We start from the raw sequence: 18,121 nt of genomic DNA, 5'->3' as shown, positions 1-18,121 counted from the left end.
CATCTGCAGCATTGAGTGATGCCAAGATGCAGAGGCAGAAAGTAAAGGTGTGAAGGGTTTGGGTGGTGCAACTGACTTACATGCAGGAGACCAGAGGTTGTGCACCCTCACAGACCTGGAATCAGTGTTCATTGTCTCATTAGCCGATGCTGCACTTTCTATAATTCTAACAAAGGACGAGTCAAGGTTTAATTCATATTTACATACACAGAGTGAAAGTATGCAAAAGGGAACAAAGGTCGAGTCTCACATTTTGTTTAGAGAAGTAGTCAGACCAATGAGTGAGTTGGAGGCAGGTTGTTCAGACTAGCCAATGAGAGGCAGGTGTCAATTAATTAATTGTGTTGTCTCCAAAATGTCCAGGAATACTAATAAATGTCCATTGCAGTCTTTCAGAGTCAATAGAGGAATATTTATATGTCTTGTTTTGTCCAACCAACAGTTCAAAAATCAAAGATACCAAGAAATCCAGTGAATATTCACAATTTAGAAGGTGGAACCGGTAAATTTTGGGCATTTTTAACAACTGTATGTGGCCATATTCTGACAAAAATGATGTGCAGCTGCAGCACCTGTTGTTAGCTCACAGAGGGTTAATAAGGATCAAGCAGCTTCCACAGTGATTGCTTTTTGAGAAAATCCTCAAACGGGGCCGAGGTAATCTCTTTTTGATATTGCAGTACGTTCACAGTCACAGTTACATACAGTATAATAATATCACACAGGTGGAAGGACTCATGCACATGCACATGTTCACACACACACTCACACACACACACACATCTTAGCCCACCTACAGTGTGACCTTATATTTGCTTAATGAGGAGCTTAGCGAGGTGTGTGTGTGTGTGTGTGTGTGTGTGTGTGTGTGTGTGTGTGTGTGTGTGTGTGTCTCACATACACCCCAGTGAGTACAGCATGAGTGCATAACTCAGCAGTGTTCAGTTCTCTGCTGTATTGTACTGTAGTCCTTAAAATGTCAAAGGAACAGAGAAATCCTTTATTGTAGCAAATAGAAGGGATACTCTGTGGTATTTTCTATATCAATATATATATTTTAAACATCACTGAAAGTAGATACATATAGTACAGATATCTACATACAAACTCACATGTGTCTGTTCACTCGTGTCTCCAGCTGTTACCAGTTCAGTCACTGCAGGGCTTGTTAAAGATATGCTATGCAGGAGTTTCCAAAAAAACAATGTACAGCCTCATACAAAAGAAATCCCTCTCTGTCATCACTTATGAAGAGTGTGGTGGTGTATTCATCTGCAGAGGTTCTGCCCTCTGCCTATATTTTCTTACTTTTGTGTTATTTTGCTGTGTTTGGGACGTTTCTGACCTGCAACCTTTGGGCATTTGGTGTTTAGTCTCCAGCCAATAACAGCACGACTTTATGAAAAGGTAGTGACCAGACAGACTGTAAGCAGCAGGTATCCCAGAGCAAGCTATGGAAAAGCCGGATACAGTTCTGAAAAAACGCAAATATAGCGAGATGATACGACGAGCGGACAAAGCTTTTTCCAAAAGAGTGGATTTGGAGTTGGCTTTCAGCTGCTGGCGAGCGCTGATGGATTGTTACTGTGTCTCACTTCATACTTCATAGGCCCCGGCAAGTAACAGCTAAGTACACGCTTGTGCAGTATTGTTCAGGTGTGAATTATGTTTCAGTACACGTTGTTGCATGAGGATGAGATGAAAATGTTTCAGCTCTCTCACGCACACACACATCATCACACAGAGCGGCTGTTGTGTGTCTGTTTGACGTCTGTTACACAGCTGCAGGGTAAACTTCTCTCTGAGAAGTTGATCACTACAACACAAACTCTTCAAGCAGTAAATGCCACGGTTGGAGGTGCTGGATGTGTGTGAGGGAAGTCTTCCTCTCACTTTGTGTTTGGTGCATTACTCTTGTCTATGTGTGTGTGTGTGTGTGTGTGTGTGTGTGTGTGTTTGCTGCAGTGCCCCTGCTGAAGGGCGAACAGTAAGGCCCTGGTCAGCATGATGTAGGTCTCCTGGGACGTCCTGGGTTTTTGGATCAATACTTCTCCTCCTGCATCTCCCTGCCTCACTGTCCTCACCCACTGGCTTGACTTTGGGCTATTTATGGCATCTCTATGGATTAACAAGACCCCAACAATCAATGGGCCAAAGTTACTATCACTGTACTCTCCCTCCTCTTCTCGCTTTGTGGCTCTGCTTGTGTCAGCTCCTTTTCTCTGGAAAACTTTTAGTCCTTGTAGTTTTTCTTGTTGTCCTGAAATATCTGAAACTACAAGCTGCATAATGTCACAAACACACTGTCCCACAAATAGAAAACACAAGCCAGGGGAATATCAGGGGCAAGGTGATTCGGTCTATTTCTGGATGAGAATTCACACAGATAATGACCTTTTGCGGGCGAAGTGTGAGTTTCTTATAGGTGTAAGTTGATTTTTTTTGCACCCATTTGGTGTTTTTTGTGGCTCGCTATGACACCGCTTAGGCAGAGATTGCAGTAGATGGGACTGTCAGTAGAAATTGTGTCGCCCACAGTGCAATTTGGGGCAAACCCCCCCCCCAAACACTTGTACCAGCGACTGTTCAGACCACATCTTAGTACAACTGCTGGTGTAATTGTTATTTTTACGGCTTTATATGGCACAGACACTCCAACACCAACCTCTTCAGAGTCAAATAAACCTCTTTAATATCTGTCTGCTGTACTTCTCAACCAGTGACTCACTGAATGCTACCGTTTTTATATCTCTTAAATGAAAAACCACACAAGGGGAACACATTTTATTGTTCTACACAGTGTGCTACTTCATAACTATGTGAAATACAGCTGCAGATATGTGTCACAAAAGCTTTGTTTGCATTACAAATTGAACAATACATGAATAGAACTGATGTCATTGGTGGCTACCAGGACATCACTGAATGAAAACTGGTTTGTCGTCTTCAAACCTCTTTTACTACTGCACCTGTACCCACTGGGTGATGGTGCACTAATGTCCAAACACCTGTTGGTCATGTTGAAGCACGTCAGCAGCATGAATCTGTACTTGCACCTGTGTGTCCTTGCGGTTTGATTCAGACAAAGAGGGCACTGAAGGGGCAGCATAGTTAATTAAGAATTACAAAATGCTCCAAAATGCAAATGTTGAATAAAACAAGCAGTCTGAAGGTGTTTTATCTTTGTTAAAGCCATATGTAATAAGATTTTTTCCATATAATTTCCTCAAGGTTTTAGAGTAAACCGTTCAGCGTTACATCATCTTGTCCACATCATAGATTCATATAATACGAAATAGAAATAATACCAGTGAGAATTAATACATTACAGCAGCTCTACCCTTTGGATCCTAACATTATCCTCACATCTATATAACCAAGCGATCATATACCACCATTCAGCAGCACACGCTTCCACTCTGCATCTGGTATCATGATTTGTAAACCATCTGTAGTCATTCACTGCAACAATAGCTCTGAGTTGAGCACAATGGCACCCTGACCCCCCATTTCCTTTAGTGGCAATCCTGATTAGCTAAGTGACAAGCTTCTCCCATGCCATTGTTAATGTATTAGTGTCTTGAATCCCCGTGGAGGGCAGTAACTCTGCTCAGCTAATCATTTAGCGATGCAATCATGCAGTTGTTCATTGTTAGAGGCTGGATGTACATATGGACATAGAGGGAGGGGGAAAATACAGAAAGTAGGTGAACGAGCGATCCACAATGTGCTTTGTCTGATGATGAGGGGTGTGGGATAGAAACACAACCACATACATATGGCAGGTTTTAGTATTGTGATGTGTGATGGTGAAAAAGGCTGAGGATGAGCATGAGCAGTGGGGAAGGAAAGGTTTGAAGCAAGGTGATGAAGAGATGAGATGAGGCATGCTGTGGGAACAGGAGGGAGTTTCAGGTTGAGAGAAACTATTTGTAATGTCCAGTATATACAGTCTTGTCCACACCACCACTGTCAGTATCAGTGCAGCAGTCATTTAATGCTTGAATACACATTTTTTGTGTATAATAGATCATTCCCTGCTTTATCTACTTCTCAGCGGGCGGGAATTCAGAGGTCCGTTGTAAGAAATAAAGTGCCGTAACAGAGGTTTGTTGTTTCATCTCTGAGAACGCTGTACTGTCAGGATGTATGTTACCTACATTTCAAAATAAACACGCTGTACTTTGCTTATTTAAACAACATTGAACGTTTTAACCGGTTCAGTTTCACATAAGCTTCACCCTCTAAGGCTATCGCGAGTGGGCTTATCCCTGGTTCTGCAGGCATGCGAGGGATAAGCCCACTAGCGATAAGGGCTGCGCCTGTACTCAAAATCTGGAGTTATGACACCTAATGAACATTTCTGCTTGCTGCTGATTTATCCACAGTGCAAACTACGTTATGAGTCGTGTGCACAGTGCATAATGAAGGGTAGGTTCACGTTAGTGCAGTGCACTGAAAGAATGACTGATCGCTGGTATCCTTCAAGTTAACATGGGCGTCCAGCAGTCTGAGTTTGTCAAATCAAGTGGGGATCTTCCCAAGTTACAAATTCTTTCTATGTGTTTCCACAGACAACATTATCTTGCTGAGCAGCAGTAATAACCAAATACCCACTTGATTTGACATGGCTAATGCCTCATATTGGCTTTGGCTGAACTTAAAAATGCATTTTTGCACAGAGTGAGGTCTGAGGACTGTGTCCCCTTCCACTTCCACTGGAATCACATGAGAACGAGACCGTGAAGAGGAGGAATGATTACAGTGACTGGTACTGTACCGGTGTACCGGTGTACTGTACGTCTGGACAGGGACGCATGTTGTTTTAAGACAGACTCGATGAAATGAGAACATGTCCTTTCATGGCTGTGGACAGTGAGCGGGAGTCTCACTGAATCTTTGAGCCAGATCGTATGGAAAAGGGGAGGACAGGAAGATTTGAGGATGAGGAGGAGGGGACAGTGGTACCACTTCCCAAAAGGCTTACACATGGCCTGATATCAGACCACTGTAAGACCACCGGGGTCGTGTGTGTGTGTGTGTGTGTGTGTGTGTGTGTGTGTGTGTGTGTATGTGTCACAGAAAGACCCAGAGGGTAGGATTGGGAGGGAGGGAAACAAAGCTGCACTAAGCTCTCTGGGCTGATCTCAAACACAAGTTTCTAGGTATTTGAGTGAAGTATTGGGTGTGTAATTGGAGTGACTGAAGCTGCGATGCCTGTGGTACAGCAGTGTAGCTATAACTCATTGATGACTTCACCTCTATTGATAATGAAAACACCTGAGCTGCTTCCTGGTGTGTGACCTGCAGCCTACAGCCTGAGCTCTGCACTGGAAGTCTTAGTGGATCAAACAGTTTGTACTTGAGCTGAACTTAAATTCCAAGCGTGAACAGCCTTGAAAAACAGCAACAGCGGGACATCAAAACACTGAGTTAATCGCAAACAACTTTGTTCAGATTCAGTCGTTTTCATAGCACACTTGTTGAAGAAAAGTGGTCATTGTGCACTACTTGGTTGCAAAGCCGCAGCAGTCCAACCACAGTCTGTCCACTGCATCATCTTGGGGTTTAAAGGCACCACAGCCGAGCTAACTTCACCCCCTCACATTTGTCTTGAGTCACTTCCTCTTTGTCAGCCTCTGATTCCAGGTTCACTTTATTATATGAGGATTTTATGAATGACAAACACATAATCATCAAACTGCACCCAAAGAGCAAAATAAGACACTTTCTAGTGGCACATCTCTCTCGTGTTGCAGCACAAAACATGCAAACAATATGCATAAAAGACGATATAAGGTGTTAACTTATGCCTGGAAAAATATGACACACCGGCTTGGACTTTTAACTCACTAACCAAAACAACACCAGCCAACATGGCCGCCTCCCACCCAGAGTGCACCGCTCCAGAATTAACAGGAATGATATCAGGCTTTTCTTGGTTCCTGTTGGATCTGTCACAGTTTTACTTTTGAGATAAGGCAGATCTGAGAATAGAAAACAAAAAAAAAGCGAGATCTATTGGGTCAAGTGTGTGAAGTTGGTGCGTGATGTTTGTGACAGTTTTGTTTTGGTTTCCACTCTGATTTTTAAATTGTTCTTTTTGTTGTTGTTGTTGTGAGTGGACCCCAGGAAGACTCGCAACCACTTCATGAAAGCTAATAGGAATCCAAATAAAGAAAAAAACTTGAGTTTGAATCATAAAGCGTGTAAATCAATGACAAACACACACACTGATCTCATTCCAGTGACCCTTCTTATCCAGACTAATGTCAAAATGGACTTTTGATAATAACAAACGTGTCGTTTCCAGAGATGACGTTGCTGATTTTAGCCATTCTGCTGTCGATTGTGATCATAACAGAGGATTTTCTCTTAACTTCCAGCTGTTTTCTGGGGCGACATCGCTTTAGACGAAGAGGACCTGCGCATGTTTCAGATTGACAGGACGATAGACCTGACGCAGCACACACACATGCACACACACTCCCGGCAGGGGCACACATCTGGTAAGTGGACTCAGCATCTCACTCTCACTCAGTAATCATCGTGTAATGCTCTCTCTCACGTTTCCTCTGAAACTCTCTCACTATCCGTCGGCTGCAGAGTGAAGCGGCTTGAATAGGAAGGAAGTAGACGGGGGCCACCTGAGGATATCAGCATTTATTGTGCATTGTTCGTGTTTTGATTCTTGGCTCTTGTGTGTGTCAGGTGGCCAGGAGGAACATGACATTTCTAAGAAGAGAGGATCTTTATATCTGCTGCTGGAGAGGATACGCAGGTTTGGCTTCGGTAAGGAACCTAAACTGATTTCTGTTAAAATGACCGGGCTGGTGTTTCTTCAGCCAATAAACTACAACTCCTCTATGATTTACGTTACTGCACATATACCACTTTTTTCCATTTACTTCCATTCATAATGAAAACCAACAGATTTGATGATTAGCAGCTTCGAATGCTCTGCCAAAGAGATTTTTTTGACTGCCCACTTTTCTCTATGACCATTCAAACTTCAAAGTTCACTGATTGGTGATACGTTTCAAGTCATGCAAGCTGATTTTAATGCATAGTGAAATGAATGGAAGTGAATGGTTGCTGATGTGTAAAGTGAAACTGAAAAATGTTTGCGGGATGAAATATCAGTCGTCAAGCCATTGAACCAATTTATCTACCAGGTGCTTTTCAAGGATTGTTTGAGCTTCTTTAGCGATCTGACTCTAATATTTGCATTGTAGCCTGTGGGCCTTTGCAAGAAGTTATTTTGGCTCATTATACAACTTGCAAATGGTTAGAGACAAACAGTGAGTATTTGCAAATCAACATTTTGAGGAGTAAATAAACCCTCCCAGACTCAAAGTGGCATGCAGAGCACGAGAGCCTTGTTTTTCTGCTAGGATGTGAATACCGCTTTGATCACGCCAACCACTGGTGCTTTTAGACTGTATTTAATAAAGAATGTCCATTTTACTGTTTTGTCTATGTCAGACAGCTCTCCTGATGAAGGCTACAGGCTGAAATGAGTCAGTTCTATAATGAAGTTGTTTTCAATATGCTTAAGTGTTGATAGAGCGGACAGTTCAAGACTGCTTTCCTTCTTAATGCTTGTGGGCCCAGTTTCACCTCAGCCACAGCTCTACTGACACACAACTACAGAATGTTTGAGTCACTTTTTTTTCTTAGCACAACTCAGTTAATTCAGCATACATTAGAAACTTTATATTAAATGTTGAATAAATACTGCAGAGCTATATCTGTCTGAGTTTATTACCCTCTGATCTGAGAACAAACTCCAAAAGGTCACATATAATAAGAAACAGTGTGATCCAATAATCTCAGAGCACATTAATGAACTCATATTCATAATAATAGACCAGTAATGAAGTAAATGTAGGCTTGACTGTTGTTTCTCTCTCCTCGCTCTGTTAGACTATCTCCCAAAGAACTCCAGCAAGGGAGCTGCAAGTCCCAAGAGCCAAACTGGGAAAGGTGGTAAGACTGGGAATGCCATGAAGAGCCGTATTCCCCGAGCGGCCACGTCCCGGGCTGAGAGGATATGGCCTGGAGGAGTCATTCCCTACGTCATCGGAGGAAACTTCACTGGTAAGCAGCTCCACTGGACTGCTGCCCGCACCGCTCAACAGTAAAACACACAGCAACGTGTGATTGTGTAAACGTAGGATGTGAAATGTGTGTGTTTCAGGTAGTCAGAGGGCCATGTTCAAGCAGGCCATGCGTCACTGGGAGAAACAGACGTGCGTAACGTTCATTGAGAAGACAGACGAGGAAAGCTACATCGTGTTCACCTACAGACCCTGCGGGTGAGTTCGGTGAATCTCTCTGCGTGTGTGCAAGTGTGTGTGTGTGTGTGTGTGTGTGTGTGTGTGTGTGTGTGTGTGTGTGTACCTAGAGTTCAGTGGTGACCTTGTCACAGCGAGAGACGATACGGTCACTCAACAATGGCTCCACTTTCCTTCCTGTCCTGCTCCTGTTTCCCCATCCCACCAATCACGCCGCGCAGTCGACGTTTTTGTATGTTCGTGCAGTTTTTTTGTTCGTGCTCTGCAGAAGTGCATTGTTCTGTTGAGTGGCAGCACGGCGGGGTCATAGTGTGTTTGTACAGTGGTGGCACTTCACCGAATGGTTGTAAGTTGTAAGGCTTTGGAGTGGATGAAATCAGGATGCTTGGATTTGTCTCTCCAAGCTGCTGTTGTGCAGATGGTTGAAAGAGGATGTGTAGGATATTTGATATGAGTGCTGGAAGGACAAATTGGATAAATTGGTTAGTTGATCAACAGAAAATGAAACGACAGCGTTTGTGATAGTCGATTATTTAAAGTCATTGGTCAAGCAAAAACAAACATTCACTGGTTGGAATATCAGTCATGAGGATTTGCTGCCTTTTTTCTGTGTTTCATTTAGAGGTTTTGACTGTTAGTAGCACAAAAGAAGCAACTTGAAGACATCACCATCGGCTCTGGAATCTTGTGATGGACATTTTTAAGTTTTCTGATAAACTTTTGACCACAGTTTATCACAGCGTAGAACTTACTTTTCCTGCTATTCAGCCTGACATATTTCATATCTTTGGAAGCCTGTGAGCTCTTGACCACAAGTTAACAGGGCTGGCTATCAAACCTCACTGCTGATTGATGAAATGTGTCCACAGCGCCAAGTATTGAAAACCGTCAAGTGCTAAACAGGTCGATTGTCAGGTCACATTTGTAGTCTTGTTTATTTAGTTAAATTAAATCATAATTTAGCCCATTTAGACTTTTTTTTCACGTTATTCAAGTGCTTGCTTGGCTGCTTGTGCTTAATACTAACTTAATATTTGAAAAATGTGTAATATAATTGATTGAAAGGTCTACGTGTTAACTGATGATGCCGGCCGTATCGTGTCCTGTGATAGGCTGGCTCCATCAGAGATTAGACACTTTAATCTGATGTATAAATACCCTGCAGCTCGGATGTGCAGCTTGTGTGATGGAAAGAAACAGAGAGATGCAGAAAAATAAGTGATAGTTTATGAAAGAGACAGTACATTTGAGGCACCTGTTGTGGCTGAAGCAGTTGTGCTCTTAAATATAGAGCTGCAAACGCTGGAAGCAAAGCGTCTATCTACTCCAGTGACTCCTGAGCCTTACCCTGCAATCAGCTCGCTGGATAACTTTAATCAGATTTGCAGGCCTGGCACGGACGTCTCGGCTAACCAGAAAAAAGAAAGAGTGTGTGTTTGTGTTCTGTGAGCAGCGATATGTGAATTCTCACAGCTTTTTCACATCGGGTTATGAAACCGTGGCGTTATCGGAGCGTTGTATGTAAATAAATCCTGCTGCTTTTCCTCCGGTGGACGTAGTACGGGGCAGGAAATCCTGAAAAGTCCCTGTGTGTGTGTGTGTGTGTGTGTGTGTGTGTGTGTGTGTGTGTGTGTGTGTGTGTGTGTGAGAGAGAGTGTGTGTCAATACAGCACTGCTCATGCTTTTTCCACTGCCACATGTGTAGTAAAAATCACCCGCCTGTCTCCCTGCTACCTACTAATCATTATTAGGTGTTGTTCCTATGTGGGCCGTCGTGGCAACGGGCCCCAGGCTATCTCCATAGGCAAGAACTGTGACAAGTTCGGCATCGTGGTGCACGAGCTGGGTCACGTCATCGGCTTCTGGCATGAGCACACAAGGCCTGACCGTGACGATCATGTGACCATCATCCGGGATAACATCCAACCAGGTGAGACTCAGTACCCAGGATGCAGCGGGGTGTACTACAACGAATTACATTTACTCAAGTACTGCACTTAAGTACAATTTTGACTTACCTGGACTTTACTTTTTTCTTTTCATGTTACTTTATACTTCTACTCCTTCTGTTGTGCTTTTACTTCATCATCATTGTCATTTAGTTACTGGCTACAAAGAAAGTTTTACAAAGTTGCAACTTTTGTGGAATCTTACTTTATGTACATTTTCCTTATTGTACTTAAATACTACAAGTAACATTTTCAGGAGTACTTGTAACAGGGTTTTCTTTGCGGTTTGATAGTCATAGTTTTACTTTAGCAGAGGATCTGAATACTTCCTCCTCCACCGGTTAGAGTCGTTCAGGGTTGTTTTCAGCTAGAGACAAGTGAGGATGTTTGTGGACGTTTGTGCAGGTTTTTCAAATTCTCACTTGTGTCCGACTCTGCGTGTGTGTGAATGAGGCTTTTAATGACTGTGAAGTCACCTCAAGTCTCTTTTCCTCCCACACACTCGTCTGCACCACAGCGCAATCTGACAGGTGTTAAATCACATGACAGAGCGGTGTGTGAGACCTGACCGCAGTTTTAATTTAGAAACATGTTGCAGAGCTACATACGCTGCTGTGCTGGACCTCAGTAAATGTCCTTAAAATATCATGTCTACCCAGACTTCATCACTTTGATTCTGTTTTTTTGTGTAAAGAATATATTTCCTGTTTGTGTTAATGGTAGCACACTATATGGTTACACTAATGCTGCTGTCCTTGCATGTATACAAATGTGTGTGCACTTGTATGTGAATATGTGTGGTTCCCAGGCCAGGAGTATAACTTCCTCAAGATGGAGCCAGGGGAGGTGAACTCTCTCGGGGAGCCATATGATTTTGATAGCATCATGCACTACGCCAGGAACACCTTCTCACGGTAACCCGCGGCACAATCACTCAACTCGTGTTAAATTTATAAAACAGATCCGACACTCAGTCTGCCAAAACAGATGTTTCTCAACTTTAATGTCAGCTGTGTAATTTTGAGAACCGGTGACTGTTTTGGATGTATCTCCGTGCTGACGTAGTTCAGTGTTGTGGGGTGGAGCTGACAGTTAGAGCTGCGCCTGACCAGCTTTCATCACCCAGGGCAAGTTAAGGCTCAATGTGTTAACAATTAAGACAGAAAGAGCCGCAACTGTTCTTCTCCCTCCGGACCAAGTGCATTAACCCCCAGACGTCTTTTATATTAACTGTGTTTATCATTATTATTGCCGTGCTGTGCTTGAACAACACTTCACTTTTATTAAGTGACCAACAAACTACAATGTGTAACAAACAAAACGGATGTCCTGCCAACATGTGTTTGGGTGACTTTCTAAACATGTCAACAGAATACTACAGGATACAAATTCTAAGCCAGCCAGAATGTGTAATTACGTATAAACTGCATAATATATTTAGTATTTGTACTCTAACTATAATACAGGTTAATGCTACAGATGCGAAAGACATGTGCCAGTAAGGGAACTAGCAGAGTTTCTCAATCTTTTTAGCTCATGACCTGCCAAAGCAATATCTTCTTGTGACCTTGTGTCACTAGTAGTTGTCTTCTGTTTCTGAAAAGTTCAAATAAAAAGTATATTTTTCCCATTTTTCCATATTTAAAGCAACTATAGTCAAATGCATGCATGCAGCAGGCAGTATTTCGTATCTCGTATTTCAAATGCCAAAATATAAGAGAAAAGTCTAAATGAACACATTTCGTGTAGCAAAACACTTTTTTTCCACTTTCTTATCGTTCTCATAATCTCATGACCACATAGACTCATCCTCAGCCCCTTGTGGGGGTTCTCGATTCTCAGGTTAGAAACCACTCAGTGTCTGAGTTGTCGACATTTACAGATATATCACACTTGCTTTGGGAGAAATTGTAAATAATTGCTCACCAGCGCAGTAAAACTAATGGAAACTTTTCAGCAGCATGAAATCTGTTCCCATGTTTGAGACATCTCCACCATCTAAAGTCAGCCAGTTGTTTGGCAGCGAGAGCCGTTACGGGTTCGCTTTCCATGCTTTCCATGTGAGGATACATTTTAATCTGTGCCATACCTGCTCTCATAACCACTCCTGTTCCCCCCTCAGCTCCAGCTCACACATTAGACTCAAACACAAACACAACATCAGTGGGGCGATCAGTATTTGCGTTGAGGTCATGTCGCTCTCAGAACATGAATTATATTATTCTGTTTTGAGTCAAAATGTACGTGCGTGTTGAAATCTTTGATTTGATTTCCTCGAAATCTGAGCATGGAGTGTGTTAAATCTTTCTTTTCCTCCCTGAAGGGGGATGTTCCTCGACACCATCCTTCCATCCAGAGATGAAAACGGGGTCCGGCCTGCTATTGGTCAGCGGACCAGGCTCAGTAAAGGAGACATTGCACAGGCAAGGAAGCTGTATAGATGTCCAGGTACTGATACATTTACTATGAGACCACCGTGTGTGTATGTCTGTGCGTGTGTGTGTGTTGTTGAAAAAGAAGATGACCTCTGTTTATCTTTGGTGTAAAATTTTCCCGCCCCGGCATCCTCCGAGGCACAGAGGTGAAGTTGAGTAATTTGTTTTTCCATGTGTTTCTCTGTTTTTGGGTCTCACACACACATCACACACACAATCTTCCCATGAGTTCTTGCGCACACCCGTGCTCCTCTGGCGTCCCCTCCGTCCCTGTTGTACGGTTCTGACGTGATCTGGATCTGCTCTCAAGCCGATCATGTCGCAAAGGTTTACGATCGCGAACGCTGCCATCCCATCTTGGCCCACACACACACACACACGTCCCCAAGACGAGTTCACGCTGTCGGTCATCGTGTACGCATGACGCACTGCATCTGAGACAAACATTAAATAATATCTGTCGTCACTCTCGTCTGCTTAAATTCACCAACGTCGCTGTTTTTGTGTGTGAGTTCATTCATTTTGACTGATTTTGTTCTATTATAATGCCATTATCTGAGAATATGCAAGCATGTCATTTAATCCATCTGTTAATGTTAATAACTTTGTATTTATTACAGTGTATATGTTAATCCGTTATGATTCCAGAGAGAGAGCGAGACTGTTTGTGCGTCCCAGCTGGAAATAGATACAACTTCAACCTTATAAGGTCATATTTGAGTGATACCATATTCACTGACAGATGAACAGAGCCCCAGGGCATTGTGGGGGAAAACAGCATGCATGATGGGATAGGAGGGGCACATTTGGCTAACCTCCTTTCGAGAGGGAGCGACAGCGTTAAACTCAGAATGTGGAATAAAGAGAGCAATATCATCTGATAATTTTCCACGCATTCCTGTCCAGCTGCACTTGTTTTCTTTGTCATCTTCATTGCGATCAATTTAAAGTCGCTCACGCTTGTTCGCGTACAGAAAAGCTTACGACCGGGGAATGTTTAATGTTTCTGCTCAGTGGTGATGAGGCTTAATGACTGTGGTCGGACCTCACATGTGTACTGATACACACAGGAATACAAACATGCACACTGCAGCCTCCAACATGCAAACCTCAAACAAGCCAAAGACAACATGAAACACGAGTTTGTTTGGGAGGGTGATTTTAATTCCTGCACTGCTTTCCGAATCAGAAATACTGTACATGTCTAACAGTTTCCATATGCGCAGATCAGATATTATAGAGTGTATTCTGACAAAAATACACTGAAGTATATTAATCTGTTAAATTGGCAGTAAAAGATTGAGAATGATAAGCCATGTGTTCTTAAGTAATGTACCAATTCTAAGTATCTGTACACAGCTGAAAGGATTATGCACAACAGCAGGACTCACCACAAAAATGTAACCCCATCTCTGTGTGTGCGTGTGTGTGTGTGTGTGTGTGTGTGTGTGTGTGTGTGCGCGCGCGCCCGTGTGTGTGTTGTAGCATGCGGAGAGACGCTCCAAGAGTCAACGGGCAACTTCTCGTCTCCTGGTTACCCCAACGGATACCCGTCATACACACACTGTGTCTGGAGAATATCTGTTACACCTGGAGAAAAGGTACACGCACGCGCACACACACACGCCCACACAGAGTTGTGTTTCTATCACTTCAGAGGACATTACACTGACTTACCTTCATTTCCTGGAAACTTACCTCAGCCATAACATTACTTGCCGAACGCTAACCTTAACTAAAGTCTCCTAAGTCTCCTAAAATTTGATGATTTGCATTACAGAGACTTTCATTTCGTCCCCTAAAGGAAGGCAAATGCCCACAGTGTGACTATGTAAACAGATTTATGTCCCCACAGCATGAATAATCCAGGTTCACATGCTCAGACAGACACACAGTAGCACCCTGCAGTGCTGTGAATGTAACAATAAGACACTGCTGACACTCTGACTGTATATTGATTATATCTTAACACCACAGGTACCGCCCTCTTCCTCTTTTCTGCCTCTCCTCCTCTGATCTGCAATCATCTGTATTACATACATTAAATATTGACTTTTGCTCCTCCAGATCGTCCTTAACTTCACCACCATGGATCTGTATAAAAGCAGTCTGTGCTGGTATGACTACATTGAGGTTCGGGATGGATACTGGAGGAAAGCTCCACTGCTCGGTAAGATCGAGAAAGCACAGGCCAAAATACAGAAATGTGTTCTGAGTGGCACAGATGACAACATCAGCTGTTTCCAGGGGACACTAAAAAGTGACGAACGTGACTGGGACAGGCTTGATTCCCTTGTTTGGGACTCATGAAGTTATTGCTAAACTGTTGTTTTTGTGGGACAATTAGTGTAACCCAGCCGTGTTCGGGCGTGTTCATCATTTTTTAGCGTCCCCTGGAAACAAGTTTCTGTTGTCGTCTTTACTGCTTGCAGATTTTCTGTTTTTTGTCATGTTTTGTTGCAGCATTTTTCTAAATGTCGCACACATGTTGTCAAATTGGTGACAATGTTTTCTTAATTTGCTTGTATTTTTTCTGCTTGCATGTATTTTGTCCAGTTGCATTGTGTTGAGCTCTCATGGCCACCGTAGCAAGGCCATGGTCGGGCTGACAATAGCACAATATCAATCATCGTATGAAATGTATTTAATGGCCAGTTCATTGTTTTGCCAGCTGACACTGCTTAGCGTCGCAGCAAAATTTGTTCCAGGGTCAAACTTTTTAGCTGGATGATTCTGTGTATTTTTGCCAGAGTTGTGCGAACATGCACTGAAATGCTTGAGGAGGTGTGTTTTATGTGCAGCGAGAAGTGCGACGAGGTTTAGAAGTGTGTTTCTCAGATACTTCACCTCATACTTCTTAGGCTGTATTTCATCAGCATCAACACAGCTCTGAATCTTACAGGGATTGTTCCTGCGTGTGTGTTTTACAGGCAGGTTTTGTGGAGACAAAGTTCCTGATGTCTTGATCTCCACTGACAGCAGGATGTGGATTGAGTTCCGCAGCAGCAGCAACTGGGTGGGAAAAGGCTTCGCTGCTATTTATGAAGGTAGAAACATACAAATAATAAATGAATACGTCGGAATTGGCACAATTCATACATACTTGTGTTTCAGGTGTTGCTGGTCAGTGCAGTTAATGCTAATGCTAATCCTGTCTCTCTGTCCGTCTGTCCATCCGTCTCTCTCTCCTGTGCAGCGATCTGTGGAGGGGAAATCACAAAGGACTCAGGACAGATTCAGTCTCCCAACTATCCTGATGACTACAGACCCTCCAAAGAGTGTGTGTGGAGGATCACTGTGTCAGAGGGATACAATGTCGGGCTCAGCTTCCAGGCCTTCGAGGTGACTCACTCCTTATGTTTGTGTGTGTGTGTGTGTGTGTGTGTGTGTGTGTGTGTGTGTGTGTGTGCACGCACGCTCTCTCATAGTTGTGTGTGTGTGTGCTCAGGAATGTCTGGGTCAAATTTCACGCTCGTACGGCTGCTAGAAAGTTAATAACAGTGATGGTGCGTGTGTGTGTGTGCGCGCGCGCGTGCGTGCGTGCGAGTGTGTGTGTGTACAGAGACACACAGCGGGCAATTGAGGATTAATTCTGTAGTTTGAACACTGTAAAAATGTCAGCGTGCTAAATGACTCAATCTGTCTCCAACCTGATTTCACACACGTCGGGTCAAAGGACAAAGTTCACGTTTACACAGGAGCCGAGATCAACCAGCCTCACACACCGTCTTTGTTCTCCACTGTTCCTTTTTTGTTCTATTCTATTCTATTTTTATTATTGTTATTATCATTGTTCTGTTCTATCATATTTCCTGTTCTGTTCTTTTCTATACTGTGCTCCTGTTCCACTCTTTTCTACTTGATTCTATTCTGAGCTTTTTGTTCCTGTTCTGTTCTGTAATATTCTGTTCTATTGCACTCCATTCTGTTCTATTCTCAGTTCTACTGTTTTCTAGTTTATTCTAACCTGATCTTTTTGATACGGTTCTGTTATATTCTGTTACTTCTATTGTATTCTATTTTCTGTTCTGTTCAGTTCTTATCTTTTCAATGCAGTTCTCTTTTGTTCCGTTGTATTCTATTCTGTTCTTTTCTTTTGTGTTCTACTCTATTCTGTTGTTGTTTTATTCTACTGTATGCCTGACATGGTATAAGAATGATATTCTTTAAAAGAAGTTTCAGCTGCTGCAGCTCCACTGCTGATGTTAAAGGATAGGGGGATGTTGTTGTCATTATTGTAGCTTTTCGGTCATCATAATATTTTGCTCCCAGACTTCATTGATGAAATCTGAGGGGTAGTAACGTTGGTAGGTAGGAGGCAGCATCAGGAGCAAACCTGACAAAGGAAGCATTGTTGTGCTGCACAAAACACCAGATGTGTTACGTCACAGAGATATTTGATGGTGACGTTGATGTGACAGGATGGATGTTATGTTTGCGCAGCAGTTGTGTGTATGTCACTGTAAACCTGAATGTTTTTGTAGATCGAGAGGCACGACAGCTGCGCTTACGACTACCTGGAGGTCCGAGACGGCCCTCTGGAGACGAGCCCTCTGATCGGTCGATTCTGTGGCTACGACAAACCGGAGGACGTGCGCTCCACCTCACACACGCTGTGGATGAAGTTCGTCTCGGACGGGACGGTCAACAAGGCCGGCTTTGCTGCTAACTTTTTCAAAGGTGCGTGTGTGTGTGTGTGTGTGTGTGTGTGTGTGTGTGTGTGTGTGTGTGTGAGTTGATTGTGTTTTCTCAGATGGCTTTTAACCAAAGCATTCTTTATGTGTGTGCAAATATGCTCTGACGTGTGTTTTTCAGAGGAGGATGAGTGTGCCAAGCCAGACAATGGCGGATGTGAACAGAGGTGTGTAAACACTCTCGGCAGCTTCAAGTGTGCCTGCGACCCGGGCTATGAGCTAGCTCCTGACAAGAAGAGCTGCGAAGGTAACTGTGCCTGCATGTGTGTGTGTGTGTGTGTGTGTGTGTGTGTGTGTGTGTGTGTGTGTGGAATGCTGATTTCATGTTTGTATGTGCATTCCTTTGTATGCCTGTGTGTGTTTCTGTAGGATATGAGTCTAAGTCATCCGAAAAAAACATCCGAGCAGCCTCCATCAACAGGAAAAAACATCTCTCTGACACAAAGCCACATGCCTCAATGTTCCAATGCCACAAATGCTGTGAAGGTCCTTTAATCCCACGAAATAAATTAACTACCCGTAATGACCCACATACTGAAACAAGCCACTTATGACGCAGAGAGAGAAAATGCTTTGCTAGTGGAATATCCAAAATGTGGTTTTGCTGTGTATCTTTGAAGAGCAGTCGTTTTTTTGGCATCTCCAGTGAAGAAATGTGTGGGAAAATGATGCTGAAAGTGGATTTTCAGCTGCTAAGTCTGCACACACAATTACAGTGACATTTTTGTAAGGCATTTCACCATACC

The 18,121-nt window shown here is 43.2% G+C and overlaps 1 protein-coding gene across 1 annotated transcript in view; it reads left to right on the top strand.

Annotated features, from left to right (window-relative positions):
* The window catches only part of tll1 (tolloid-like 1), a 46,834-nt gene that overhangs the window by 10,466 nt on the left and 18,247 nt on the right, over positions 1–18,121 (top strand). Inside the window, exons 4-16 of the mRNA XM_076728300.1 lie at positions 6,387–6,509; positions 6,712–6,792; positions 7,927–8,100; positions 8,201–8,318; positions 10,049–10,227; positions 11,055–11,160; positions 12,570–12,694; positions 14,167–14,282; positions 14,749–14,851; positions 15,612–15,728; positions 15,878–16,023; positions 17,166–17,361; positions 17,497–17,622. Coding sequence (XP_076584415.1) covers positions 6,387–6,509; positions 6,712–6,792; positions 7,927–8,100; positions 8,201–8,318; positions 10,049–10,227; positions 11,055–11,160; positions 12,570–12,694; positions 14,167–14,282; positions 14,749–14,851; positions 15,612–15,728; positions 15,878–16,023; positions 17,166–17,361; positions 17,497–17,622 — 1,710 coding nt within the window. The remainder of the gene's footprint in view (positions 1–6,386; positions 6,510–6,711; positions 6,793–7,926; positions 8,101–8,200; positions 8,319–10,048; positions 10,228–11,054; positions 11,161–12,569; positions 12,695–14,166; positions 14,283–14,748; positions 14,852–15,611; positions 15,729–15,877; positions 16,024–17,165; positions 17,362–17,496; positions 17,623–18,121) is intronic.

The sequence above is a fragment of the Chaetodon auriga genome, chromosome 4 (genome assembly GCF_051107435.1).
Source record: "Chaetodon auriga isolate fChaAug3 chromosome 4, fChaAug3.hap1, whole genome shotgun sequence".
NCBI classification, from domain to species: Eukaryota; Metazoa; Chordata; class Actinopteri; order Chaetodontiformes; family Chaetodontidae; genus Chaetodon; species Chaetodon auriga.
The sequence above is the reverse complement of the archived record's forward strand: the minus strand, read 5'-3'. Positions and strand labels throughout refer to the sequence as shown.